Raw genomic sequence first — 14,625 nt, forward strand, 5'->3', positions numbered from 1 at the left:
TCAGCACATGAAGGGCACTTGGGATAGTCACCAAAAAAATGCTATTAACATTCTAGTGTTCGTTGGGGGAGGGGAGCCGGTGCTAAGCTTCATCTCTCATGGATAGATTTCCAGAAGTGGAATGTATATGTTGTACAGAAATTGTATTACATCAATCTCAATCTCTCTCTCTCTCTCTCTCTCTCTCTCTCTCTCTCTCTCTCTCTCTCTCACACACACACACACACACACACAAAAGGAGCTTTAAAAGCTCCCACTTATGGTTTCCAGGAGAAAGCTGTGAACTTATCAAACCTGGATTGTTTTAAAGCAAGATCCAAGAATGGGAGTGTGGTTCGGTTGATAGCCCGTTTAGATCCCAGCATCTATATAAACAGACCAGAGCTGGAAAGGGCAGACACACGAGTCCTGAAACTCAGTGGCTAGGCAGCCCACTGAGTCAGTAAGCTGGTCAGTAACACACTATCTCAGAATACAAGTGCATGTGACTGAGGAAACAGCAGACATTAACCTCCATATGTACACATAATGCTCAGGCACCCTCTCATAGGTGCGCATGCACACAAACACCTTTAATAATGAATTGCATCAACACATCAAAATACAGATCCTGCAGAGAGACAACAATCTCTTTTGACAAATACTAGTGGTTCCACATTTACACAATAAATGTTTAGCTGACAACATAAAACTTCATTTCCCTACTGCCTCTCATATCCCATAGCAGTGAACTTATGGGAAAGACTTCACTACATCCCCATCCTCATCGGCTGGGTAACAACAGACGTGGCTCTTTTTGTTGTTGTTTGTTTGTTTGTTTGGGCTTTTTGATTTTTGTTTTATTTTCAAGACAAGGTTTTTCTGTGTAGACTAGACTGGCCTCAAACTCAGAGATCCGCCTGCCTGCTGAGTGGTAGGATTAACAGAGTGCACACCGTTGCCAGGCTCAGACAGTACTCTTAAGAGCATGCATGGAAAGTGGAGGTGAGCTAGAAGGAAGTTGTAAGTCAGGATCTCAGAGGCACCAAGATGGTGTCCAGTTGGCTTTTCCACTGACCAATTTTCCTGAGAGAGATGTTAATTGAGGACAATTAAGCCACAGCTGTAAGGTTCCTGTCATACTCCTAATTCAGCCCACCAAGCCGCGGTATGCAGAACAGTACCTTAATCGAAGCTCCTGCAAAACGAGAGAGCTGTTTGATGTGTTGGCCCTGCTTGCCAATGATGGCGCCAACAGACAAGGCGGGGATAAACAGGTGCACGGTCTCCGTTTCTGATTGCTGTAAGAAAAGAAAGCCAGACAAGAATGCTTATTTGCTGCAGATAAATCCCTGGCACCTTCACCTTTGGCATAGGCACATTCTCTTACAGTAGGAGTACTAGGAGGGTCATGGGAAAGCGTAATGAATTAACCAGAGCTTACCTATTCAGCCAAAGTTGGTCCTGAAAAGACCAGTCATTAAAATCTCACCTTTGTCTACACAGTTTTCCTAAACTTCAAAATCTCATTGAATTGTAGAGACTTTGCCTCCTTTTTATTAATATTTAAAACATATAGACGATATCCAAGGTGGCTTTCAGATTACATCACAAACGACACAGAAGTGAAGGATACGGAAGTCCAGAGTTTAGCCGCCCCCTTCGCTTTCTCTCTCTCTCCTCTTCCTTCTTCTCCCCGCTCCCCCCCAGAGCCAAGGAAACACTCGCAAGCACTCTTCTACTGATCTAAATCCTCAGCCTAGGCTTTTAATTCTTAAACACAAAGAGTAAACGGCTCCTATATCATGGCAGAACACATCATTCTACACTTAGCACACATAAGACAGAATTAAAAGAAAAACCATTTACTTTAGTAACAACCCTAGAAGACACTTCCCTCCCGTGCACTCCCTTGGCATCTTCTTTTTTTTTTTTGGTTTTTCGAGACAGGGTTCCTCTGTGTAGCCCTGGCTGTCCTGGAACTCACTCTGTAGACCAGGCTGGCCTCGAACTCAGAAATCCGCCTGCCTCTGCCTCCCAAGTGCTGGGATTACAGGCGTGCGCCACCACCGCCCGGCTCCTTGGCATCTTATATACAAATAGAAACCATTTTGAAAGCTAAGTCCTGAAAGGTTATACACAGATGGACTCACGCATCCCTGCTTCACACTGGTCACACGTGCCCTCTCCAGGCTCCTGTCACATAGCCTTTACAGCAGGGCTAAAGGACACAGTCACTAATGGACAGAGACAGCTCAGTGACCAAATTCCTTGCAAGCCGTCCCAAGGTGCAGTGCCAGCAGTGGGGTGAGCATTCTCACGGAGAACTCGCTGCTCACACAGCTGTTCTCACCTCTAACAACTGGAGGCCTGCCGCTCCGGAAGCTTTAACATTAGCAGTGGTAGGGTTGGAATGAAAATGGTTCCCACAGGCTCTGGGGTGGGCACTGCTGGGAGCTGTGGCCTTGTTGGAGGAAGTGTGTTATGGGAAGGATGACTTTCAGGTTTCAGAAGCTCAAGCGCAGTGGCGCTCTTTTCCTGACGCCTGCCAATCCAGGTGCAGAACTCTCAGCTCCCTGTCCAGCACTATGCCTGCTTCCCACCATAATAATGGACTAATCCTCTGAAACTGTAATCCAGCCCCAATTAAATGTTGTCCTTTATAAGTGTTGCAGAGGTCATGATGTCTCTTCACAGCAATAAAACCCTAAGACAGCCACCAAAGGGTCTGGGGGAGGGTCCACAGGCGTCATGTTGGGCCACGAAGATGTCAGAAAAGAGTTGAAGAAGCTGAGATGGGGAAGGAAGATAGGACCTCAGGGAGCTACCCCTTGTGGCTGAGATAACCCGACCTGTTTCTATTCCTATTTAAACATTTTTGTCAACTATGGTTAGGATAAATTACTTTTCTGGAGCTTGTTGCACATAAGTTTGTTTGTGAAAAACATATATACTGTAGGATAGAGCCACATCTCAGCTGTTAAGAGCACTGGCTGCTCTTCCAGAGAACTCAGATTCAACTCCCAGCACCACATGGCTAACAGTCATCTGTAATTCCAGTTCCAAGAGACCTACCCTCTCCTTCGACCTCTGTGCACTGCATATGTGCTGCAGACATGCATGCAAGCAAACCACCCATACACATAAACACCACCAACTGAAATAAAAATACAGTGGTGGGAAAAAGGAAAGTCACATTTGTGCTTTAAAGAAAATGTTCCCATGTTTACATCTCTAGAAATGGAAGATGCTATTTGCAGTAAGAAATGTAAAGATCAGGGCCGTGGACCTCTGAGTTCAAGGACAACTTAGTGTACAGAGCCAGTTCCAGCACAGCTAGGGCTTCATAGAGAATCCCTGTTTCAAAGAAGAAAGGGGTATGTGGGTGGCTGAATTTTAAAAATGAATGACCTGGTGAGGATTTTAGAACTGTCTTATGAAGTATCCCCACCCCACCTCTGGAAAAGGAACAGCTGAAATGACCATAATACAATGTCACAACAGCAGCAGAGTGCAGTGTGAGGAGTCTGCTTCCTGAACGTGCTGTGATGTGCAGTCTGAGGAGTCTGCAGCCTGAACGTGCTGTGATGTGCAGTGTGAGGAGTCTGCTTCCTGAATGTGCTGTGATGTGCAGTGTGAGGAGTCTGCAGCCTGAACGTGCTGTGATGTGCAGTGTGAGGAGTCTGCAGCCTGAACGTGCTGTGATGTGCAGTGTGAGGAGTCTGCAGCCTGAACGTGTTGCGATGTGCAGTGTGAGGAGTCTGCAGCCTGAACGTGCTGTGATGTGCAGTGTGAGGAGTCTGCAGCCTGAACGTGCTGCGATGTGCAGTGTGAGGAGTCTGCAGCCTGAACGTGCTGTGATGTGCAGTGTGAGGAGTCTGCAGCCTGAACGTGCTGTGATGTGCAGTGTGAGGAGTCTGCAGCCTGAACGTGCTGTGATGTGCAGTGTGAGGAGTCTGCAGCCTGAACGTGCTGTGATGTGCAGTGTGAGGAGTCTGCAGCCTGAACGTGCTGTGATGTGCAGTGTGAGGAGTCTGCAGCCTGAACGTGCTGTGATGTGCAGTGTGAGGAGTCTGCAGCCTGAACGTGCTGTGATGTGCAGTGTGAGGAGTCTGCAGCCTGAACGTGCTGTGATGTGCTGCTGGAAGCTGCTGCTTTGAAAGCATGAGAACCTGCCCAACAGAACAGCCACGTCTGCAGCAACTGTGCTGTCCATACCGGCAACGGTGCCCCAGACCAACAGGAGGGAAGCCGTGTGCACTGTTGGCAACACATCTCAAGTGACTCATTGGCCGTCTGAAGCTAGAAGATAGCGTTTCTGAACATCACCCATCTCCCCGGCTCTAGTTCCATTCCCCAGCCATCTCGCCGAACATAAATTATTTCACAAGGGAATTTTCCTCTGAGGCACGGGCAGCTTGTGGAAACATCCATCCACTTGACTGTCTGTACAGTGTGTTCTCACATGGAATCCAGCATGAGAAGCCATGTTTTCAGGCTCTACCCCAGATAAGCACAGCATTTCATTTTGACTGGCAAACCTAAGGGGGCAGATGAAAAGCCTCTCAGCACCATCATCCCCCTGACACACTCCTTGGGTACAGGTTCACTGCCCTGAGCAAGCACACAGGAGAGCTGTTCCTGCATATACTCTTTGAGGTGACAGTCACAGGACGCAACCTGCTTCGCAGTGGATTGCTGCCAGATGCCTGTGGCAAAGCTTCCTTCGGACTCTTGGCAAGCACTGTGCTGTGTCTTGAAATAACGCGAATAGAGCTGTGTGGCTGAACGTTTGAGTAACTGGTGAAGTCTGCCAGTGAATAATTCCTAATCACCCACTATCGAGAAGATACAAGCAATAGCAAACAGTGAGGTTAAGTGTATTTACTTTGCAGGGAACAAAATCACAGGCATCACAAAAGCATGGAGACGTGCCTGGCAGCCAAGAGATCAGCCTCCAGGAACCTGGCAGGGTGCCAGTGTTTTCCTTTGGACTGTAAGATAGGTACTTGGGGGAGGAGTTGTTTTTAACTAGATTTGGGTCTGGAACTAAAACGAAGTTTACTCAACTCTATGACCCGAACAAAATACTAAAGCTTAGAAAATGAAAAAAAGAAAAGAAAGAAAAAGGAAGTTTTCCCCATAACCAAGTAAATCAAGGCTTCATATGATGCAGTGATTTACTTGCTTAGAAATGTATTACTGCACCCACAATGAAAAAATCTTAAGGACTACAAGATACTACCTGGCCGTAGACGGAGACAGCAACTCCTTGTAAGGAGTTTGTTCTTAGAGTGCCTCTGGTGCCCTACAGAGGATGCGTGCTCATGTTTCTTGCCCCTGTCAGAGCAGAATACTTGCCACTTCAAGGTCAAACTACTATCTTGGAGCCTTCAGAGAAGGGTGCAAAGAAGCTATCAGAGTTGTGGAGACAAGCACACAGGTTTCTTCCTGCCAACCCAACTGCAAGCTGCCCACACGGCCAGCTATGCACTGCCAGCTCCAGCTCTCGCTCCCTACTGTTTGGGCATTTCTGAAAGGAGCAGTTCCTGTCATTTATAAACGAGGGTCTTGCCAGTTAAGTACTGACTGAACCAGCTTCCAGGCAGGAACTAGAGAATTTCCAAAATCTTGTGAAAGATGTATCACTTTGGCTGTTTAGGGAAACCAACCTCAGAAGTTGTGGGAGAGAGAATAGTCTGGAAGGATGAGAGGTTAGAGACCTGGAATGGAGCAGGGCAATAGGTTTACCCACAGGCAGTAGACTCCTCCTCCTCTCACAGGGCAGACATGAAATCTACATAAAGAAGACAGACAATTCTAAAAGTCCACACAAGTGTTGGTACTGGGGGGTGGTTTACACACCAAAATCTACTTCTCAGGGACAGGGAGATGTGTTAGTAAATTAAAACCCAGCACTCAGGAGAAGCCAGGCACGGTGGGATGCAACTGTACACCTGAGTGTAACCCCACAGGTAACTCTGGAGCGTACTGGCTGGCAGCAGAGCAGATCAGTGAGCACCAGACACAATGAAAGAACTTGACTCCAAAAAATAAGATGGAGGGCCACAGCGATGCCTCAGTGGTTCAAAGTATTTGTCACAAGCATGAGGATCTGAGGCAGGCAGTTGCCTCACACAAAGTGGAAGTATAAGACTGCCCCCCTCTTCTGACTTCCACACCTGAGCTGCAGTGCATGTATATCCATACACATGTGCATGCCTACATGTATACATACACCATATAAAGAAACACAAAACACATACCATACAGACTCACGAACACACAGAAACACACAATATAAAAAATAAAGCAGAAAGCAAGATGATGCACAAAGCCAGTGCCTGACCTCTACATTCACACTGATGCATGCGCACCTTACAAATACACACATGCACACTCACATATATGTGCACAATGCATACTCACACATAGGTGCACACATAGTCAAACTCCTTTTTTTCGTTAACGATTTATTTATTTATTACATGTAAGTATACTGTAGCTGCCTTCAGACACTCCAGAAGAGGGCGTCAGATCTTGTTACTGATGGTTATGAGCCACCATGTCATTGCTGGAATTTGAACTCAGGACCTTTGTAAGAGCAATCAGTGCTCTTAACTGCTGAGCCATCTCTCTAGCCCCAAACTCCTCTTAATAAGCAATATGCATTTATAATAAAAGCAGAGATTCACTTTTACCCCCACACAACATCAAAGATGAAAATGGTTTTAATAAGTATTCTAAACTCTCTGAGATAAGTACCAATAGCAAGGTCTTTCTTTTGGGACTGAGTATCAATCAAACCCAGAGCTTTGCACAGTAAAGAGCTCTACCACTGAGCTACCTTCCTAACCACAAACAAGGAAAGAACGGGAAGAAAGAAAGCTTCTTATCACAAGAACGGTCACCTCAGGTACCCAGGGTACTCAGCGTACCAGGGTAAGCTCCTGGGAGCCCTTAGCTCATACCCAGGGCCCACAATACTACATTCTTCAATGAGATAATAACAAAAGGAGCAGACAAGAGATGCTGAGGGTTGGAGATATAGCTCAGCAGTTGTGCATAGCCCCAAGTCCCGAGCCCAATCCCCACTCAATAGAAAACTAAGAAGGGTAGTGCACACCTATAATCCTAGCACTTCAGAGAAAGAAAGACCAGAAATTCAGGATCATTCTTGGCTACACAGTGAATATGAGGCCAACCTAGATTATATGAGACTTCATCTAAAAACAGAACAAAACAAAACTGGTAAATTTAACCGTTGCTCTTAAAAAAAAATTATAGTTTCTAGGTTGGAGAGATGGCTTAGCAGTTGAGAGAGTACTTGCTGCTTCTCTAGAAGACCTGGGTTCAATTCCCAGAATTCACATGTTGTCTTACAATCTTTCGAAACTACAGTTCCAGGGGATCCAAAACCCTCCTCTGGTCTTCTCAGGTGTGTTACACAGACATACACAGGCCAATTATTTTATATACATATAAAATAATTTTTAAAATGTATTTCCCGGGCCGGGCAATGGTGGCACACTTTAATCCCAGAACTTGGGAGGCAGAGGCAGGTGGATTTCTGAGTTTGAGGCCAGCCTGGTCTACAGAGTGAGTTCCAGGACAGCCAAGGCTATACAGAGAAACCCGGTCTTGAAAAAACAAAAAACAAACAAACAAACAAATGCAGTTCCCAAAGTGGTTCCACTTACAAATAGGTAAGTACAGTTATATATACTACTTTGTGCCTTCAAGACCCCTAGTGGATTCCTTCAAAGCCCTACACACACTGTTTTTTCTATAGCCCGTTCTGAGATAAGCTAGAGAGGAATATGCTAGAACAATAACAAAACAGAAAAAAAAAGCTGTACAAATGAGCTCTCTCTGTCTCCTCAATGAATATTTAGCAATGGTCAACTGTGGGTTAACTCAAACTGGGGGACTAACAACTAACATATCAGTGATTTGAATTTACAAACAAAGCTGAGAGTCACAGACATCTGTATGGAAGAGGAATGTGTATCAGTTGGTATCCACAAACACAAGGTAATTCTCAGAACAGCTGTTTATGCTCTGCATGTCTTAGAGTCTTCCTTCCTTTGTCTCTGAAAGAACCCACAGGCTCTGGAGTTCCCTTTAAGAGGTGAAAAGGCCAAGTCCACTAGACTGACGGGAATGGCTGCTCTAACATTGATTTTCCTACCCAAGTGTAACAGACACACTGCTCCACCTAGAGCAACTGCTTCCCAGTTTTCTTGCAGCTAGGCAAAGCTGGGTGTCTACCAAGGGTTAAATATCAATGCAGGCTTCAGACACCGCCCTTACAGGCATTGACATTATTTTTTGTTTCTTTGCTGGACTGAAAACCACTGGCTAGAGTCTGAGTCATCACTTTGGGCTGAAGAATGGTGTTAAATGGTCCTGGGAGGAGCAGTAGGCTCACCACAAGCCTTGGGCCATCTACCGTTGGCCCTAGGACAACTTTTAAGCTAGCCCTCTGCTCCCATACCACACAGACAAGCACATTCTCCCTCTACACAGCATACCACAGTAGATTCAGAAGACTGAGAACAGACGCATGGCGGCATCCCACAGACATGTTTTGGCTTGATGGATGCCTAGAGTTTGAATGACAGGTGCTCTCAAGATAAACCGGTGAAGGGATTTGGTGTGTGTGTGTGTGTTGGGGGGTGTTAAACTAGTCTCTGAAATAAAACAGAACAGGATAAAAAGAGGAACACATTAGCGGGATGTTTATGCTCTCCTCAAATCTTTTCTTACATGCACAGATGTGAGAAGAAAATATGCTTTCCTCCAGCCACCATGGCTCCTCTCCAGCCTAGCACAGTCTGTGGAGCAGTTCTTGACAGCAGGAAACCTCCTCAACAGTTACAAGGCCACACTCGAGCTCTGCCCTATCCCACTGAGATCAGATTCAGGAAAGTGGGCTGAGGGGGTGGCTGCTGCTGCCGGTCTTACTACAAATGAAATTACCTGGGAGCTTTCAAAGGAAGCTGGGCAGGGCCCTTCCCAGGGGATTCTAATCAGCCGGCCTGGGCCTGGGGGAAATCGGCCCTGAAGTGCTAGCTCCCCCAGGCAGGGAGATAGGAATGCTGAGCTGCACAAAGACTGCAGGGGTGGATGACAACTGCACCAGGGAGGGAAGAGGCAAGCAGAGAAAAGGAAGGGTGGGAAAACAAGGGATCGTAAGGCAAGAGAGCCCTCACCCTAAGACCCAGTTTAAATTTCCTGCTAACTTCCACAGGACTGATAAAAACCAATGTTTGCTTGCTTCTTCTTCTTCTTCTTATTATTATTATTATTATTATTATTGTGTGTGTGTGTGTGTGTGTGTGTGCACGTGCCTGGTACCTGTGGAGGCCAGATGTTATGTTTCCTAAGACTGAAGTTTCAGGCAGTCATGACCTGGGAATTGAACCTGAATCCTTTGGAAGAGCAGCCAGTGCCCTTATCCACTGAACCATCTCTCCAGTCCCCTAAAACCACTGTTTCTTAAAGACCTCACCATCAGAATATAAAAGCAAAATCTAAGCTATACTTCTTTCCTATAGTGTTTGTGGCCTTCATTTTGCCTGTTTTAACATTCTCCGCTACCTCTCAACCTAAATATACCTCATGAAAATACCTTATTGTCAATTCTAAGGGAAATTCTTTAAGAAAATAAGTAAATTACACATGTTTTTATGTAGTTTTAAACTCTGCTTTCTGGGGGAACATAGAGATTGAATCTGTACTTGGCTCTGACTCTCCTAGAACTCACTACATAGACCTGACTGGCCTTGAACTCAGAGGTCCACCTGCCTTTGTTTCCTAAGAAACACAGGTCTCTATCCCCTTTACTTGCTTTCAAGTTGAGATCTTACTCTGTAGCCCAGGCTTGCCTAGTCCCACCAAGTAGCCCAACCTGACCTAGAACTCACAGCAATATTCATGCCCCAGCCACTAGAGGCTGAGATTATAGGTTTTCATTGTGAAAACAAACCCAGGGCAACGAGGAGCCTGCCCATCAGCAGCACAAGTTCACAGCACAGCTAGGTCACACTGTTGCCACTCCAATCTTCTTTCCCCAAGACTATCAGGCACAAACCTGCCAGCTACTTCACAGTCCCCAGATCTGAGCTGAAGGCTTCACATGATGTATGTATACTCAATCTATTCATACTTGATATTCAGTTGACAATCTGTGTGCACTATACTAGTGACACAGGCTCTCCAGGTTGCCCAGGGTGATGTGAACTTGTCAGCTCAAGCAGTTCTCCCTTCTTTAGTCTGCTCCACCCCACCAAGTAGCTGAAGATACAGGTGCATAAGTACTATCACTTCCAGGTGCTTATTGAGTTACCATTGTGAAAGCCAACCTCAGTTTGTTACATAGTTTCCAAGCTTAGACAACTAGATGTGGCAGGTGAGTGGCAGAGAAAGATACAAGATTCAAGGCAGAAACCTAGAGGCAGGGACCGAAGCAGAGACCATGGAGGAACACTGTTGACTGGCTTGCTCCCCATGGCTTTGCTCATGTAAAAGCACAAACGTAACACCAGGTTCAGGAACAGAAAAGGAAATTCTTACTTTTGAAATGGTACAGTGCTGACGGGCTAGTAACCTAGTGCTCCTAAGGAATACCAACATCAACTTACTTTACTCTAGGTAGTGGCACAGTTAAATTCTCAAATTGTAGCACTTGAACATCTCTTAGGGTGCATGGTAGCTGTATTAACAGAGTCAAACAAATGGAGGAAGAAACCCATCACGGATGACCCAAGAATGCTGAAGACCAATGATGCAAACTCAATGAGGCTGTACTTTCCCGGATAAGTGTCTTTTCCATTACAGACCTATTCTCAAAAACTGGATATCAAAATAAGATTTTCAAAAAGCATGATGGCTCACAACACAGAAAAGCCAGGTAGAAAGACGAGTATGAGGTCAGCCTGAGCTACATAGAAAGACTGTCTAGGGCTGGAGAGATGGCTCAGTGGGTAAGAGCACTGACTGCTCTTCCAGAGGTCCTGAGTTCAAATCCCAGCAACCACATGGTGGCTCACAACCATCTGTAACGAGATCTGACGCCCTCTTCTGGAGTGTCTGAAGACAGCTACAGTGTACTCACATATAATAAATAAATACATCTAGAAAGGAAGGAAGGAGGAAGGAAGGAAGGAAGGAAAGAAAAAAAGAAAAAGAAGAAAGAAAGAAAGAAAGAAAGAAAGAAAGAAAGAAGGAAAGAAAGAAAGAAGGAAAGAAAGAAAGAAAGAAAGAAAGAAAGAAAGAAAGAAAGAAAGAAAGAAAGAAAGAAAGAAAGAAAGAAAGAAAGAAAGACTGTCTAAACTTCCTGTGCCAGTGTTAAAAGCAATTGTTCCTACTATGGACCTGGGTTCAATTCCCGGCACCCACATGGCCATTCATAACTACAGCTCCAGTACCCCTTCTTCTGACATCGGTCAGTACCAGGCACATGTGGTACAGATATACATACATGCGAGCAAATACTCATGCACATAAAAAATTTTTTACAAAAAGTCCTGTCTCAATAATAAATGCATTTATTATATAATCTCTACAGAATACAAGCTATTCCATGGTCTATACACGAACACAGGAGAACTGTGAGATACACTCCCTTGGTTCACTGACCAGGAACATACGACACTCAATGGAAATCAAGCCCAGTCTATCCAGGCCTTCTAAAGCAGTTAACCTCTAGGTGGTAAAAATGAAAGAAAAAATTTTCTTTGAGACAAAGTCTTGCTGTGGAAGCCAGATTACCTCAACCTGGCAATCCTATCTCAGCAGGAGTGCTAAACTTACAAGTGTGCACACTGGGTCTAGCATGGAAATCTAAAAACCTCTTTGCTTCAACACTAAAACTATCAGCCTTGACTCTGGAGTACTGAACCAAAAGACAAACCAACAAAACAAATCAATCAAAACTATTCTTTATTGAAATGACATATTTGCATAATTCTACCACCCCAAATACTTCAAAACAACTCACGCTTATTACTTGGGGATCTAATTAAAAGTTTCCATTGACAAGTTACAGATCACATGACACAGAGTTGGCGTGGACATTTTACCACTTAGCTCAGACTGTAGCGTTACTGTGGCACTTAAGTGTGGCAGCAAAGGCCAAAGAACTTACCTCAAACTGTGGGTAGGGAGGAGTCATGGTTGAAGGGGGCCCTGAGGTGGGAGGCGGCATCCCTGAAGTGGGCGGGAACAGACCCAAGGCATTCAGATTTAATCCAGGAATTAAATGTGCTTGAAGCTGCAATGGTAAAGAGGACCTTAAATTTTCTACCAAGACTCAAGGGAGTGAGTATTTGTAAATGTCAGAATTCAGATTGTGACCTTTTATACAATAAAGGAAAAAAAATACTACACTAAGACTTGATTTTTAACATAGTAGGTATTCATATAGGATTATTGGAGTGTTGCACCTCTCAGTACTGTTAAATTTGAGGGCTGGTTTGCACTGCACTGAGGCGTCTCCAAGGCAGGCACGGGAAGTATGGTCCCTCCCTTCTTCTCTAGCTCAGAGCACAGAAGGGTGCTCTGCACACTGCTGGTCTTCCATCAACAGCCTCGGTCTGCAGTACCGAAGGGGAACTGAGTGAGCTGCACCTTCTGAAAGCTCACCAGGTTCTCAGAACAAGTGCTGGGGAGAGATGTTCAGTCCTTGCCTCTAGCCGAATTCTTAAAAAATCAGGTCCAGCCAGGCGGTGGTGGCGCACACCTGTAATTCCAGCACTCTGGGAGGCAGAGGCAGGCAGATTTCTGAGTTCGAGGCCAGCCTGGTCTACAGAGTGAGTTCCAGGACAGCCAGGGCTACACAGAGAAACCCTGTCTCAAAAAAAAAACAAAACCAAAAAAAAAAAGAAGCCCAGTCTTCACACTAAGCACACCTTTGGGAGGACACAGGAACCATGGAGGGAATACTAAGTTGGCGTGTTTATTTTTTAAATATTTGTGTATAGGTACTGTGGCTGCTTGTATAGCGGCACCCTTTTCAGGAAGCATGTTAAATCAAGCACCTCCTTCTCCTCACCTCCCCGTTAAGGAGTGAGGTCCTTTTAGACAGCAGGGAGAGGGCTTTTGAGCTGTTCCACTGCCTGCACCATTCCGCCCTTTAAATAGTGGCAGGAGTTTGCTTTCAAAGCCTCAGTTACATTGGCCATATGAAATTCTCAGTCTCCCATGTTTCTATGGGTAACACAGTAATATTCAAACCTGTGTTTCTGCTTTGTTACTCTGCAGGGTAGGGGCTGAGGCATGCAAGGCAAACACGCTCGCCCAGAAGCTACACTAGCCCCTAAATCTACATACCTACTATGTTCAAGACATGGACCTTCTGAAGTCTCAGGATGGACCTGACCTTGCAATCCGCCCACCGCAGCCTGCCAGGTGGCTGCCTCTCTGCACACCGGTGGCCTTGGCACTTAAGCCTGCCTGTGCTTTTCTCTGAGTAAGTTCACATGCGTGGTACGGATGTACTCTTAAAAAGCACATAAAACAGGAGACACCAGCTATCCCGCACAGAGAAGAAAGCTGTGGCTCACAAACCTAATTCACCTGCCCCTAATGCTCACATCCTCAAATTAACACAGGAAAGGAGGTAAACAGCCTTTGGTAGGCAGGTATTAATCATTCCTTGTGTACCAAGGAGCCAAGGCTCGAAAGCTACCGATTTGTTAGTGATCACCAACAGCTATATAAGCTTGTATGCCATCTCAGGGACTTGGACGGTCCTGACAACTCACTCAGGACACTTGAAGCACTGGAGCCACTGAAAGAGTTCCTAGCAAAAGACAGTTTTTAACCCGCCATCAGAACAATGACATGCCCACACTAGAACTAACATTCATGGAAGCAATATCGTTCTCGTACGACTCCCTGATCTTCTTCATTATTTCCTCCTCGGCCTTGGCACACGTCTCGACGCTGCCTTTCACTGTAATGGTGCGCTCCGGATTGTATAGAGTCAGTTCCTGCAATCTGTGGGCAGGACAGGAAGAACAAGGATGTCGGCAGGAGACGGGTGACAATCAGCCCCACGTGGCAACTGAAACCCAAAGGCTGGTCCAGCATCATGAGAAAGAGTGGGATCAAGACCCAAAGACCCGAACCCCATCTTGTAATGACATCCCTCCCGCCCCACCCCCCGCAGCGGCGGCCTCGCACATGGTTTCCTTATGTCCATGTTTTGAACACAGGATACTTCTGAGCCTCTCATTCCACCCTGACCGCGAACTGAGGAGGAAGCACCCAGGCTTTACTGGTCAATCCGAGTCAGAATAGAGTCAGGTGACAAGAGTGTTTTCTGAAACAAGCAGGTGAATGCACTAAAGCGCTCGCTCCCCAAGGGCAGATCAGCATCTCAATTTTCTCCAATATTTTCAGAATATAAAGTTAGCTAAAGGAAGTAACATAAATCAAGCCATCTTGACTAAATTTTTAAATAGTCTATATTGACCCTACTTAAACCCCTAAATAGACATCAACATTAAGAAATTCTTTGCTTAGCTCAGGTCCTACTGAAGCTTCAAAAGCCATGAAAAGTTAGATCTGTGCACACCTAAGCCTACAGTAGTCAACTTTTAACCACGGGTAGGGGACTTTACCTAGACTCAAAGGATG

The 14,625-nt window shown here is 45.6% G+C and overlaps 1 protein-coding gene across 1 annotated transcript in view; it reads right to left on the reverse strand.

Annotated features, from left to right (window-relative positions):
* Positions 1–14,625, reverse strand: part of Igf2bp3 (insulin like growth factor 2 mRNA binding protein 3) — a 122,284-nt gene that overhangs the window by 7,573 nt on the left and 100,086 nt on the right. The window contains exons 9-11 of the mRNA XM_052173691.1: positions 13,848–13,983; positions 12,131–12,256; positions 1,164–1,280 (exon numbers count right to left, since the gene is read on the reverse strand). Coding sequence (XP_052029651.1) covers positions 1,164–1,280; positions 12,131–12,256; positions 13,848–13,983 — 379 coding nt within the window. The remainder of the gene's footprint in view (positions 1–1,163; positions 1,281–12,130; positions 12,257–13,847; positions 13,984–14,625) is intronic.

The sequence above is a fragment of the Apodemus sylvaticus genome, chromosome 2 (genome assembly GCF_947179515.1).
Source record: "Apodemus sylvaticus chromosome 2, mApoSyl1.1, whole genome shotgun sequence".
NCBI lineage: Eukaryota > Metazoa > Chordata > Mammalia > Rodentia > Muridae > Apodemus > Apodemus sylvaticus.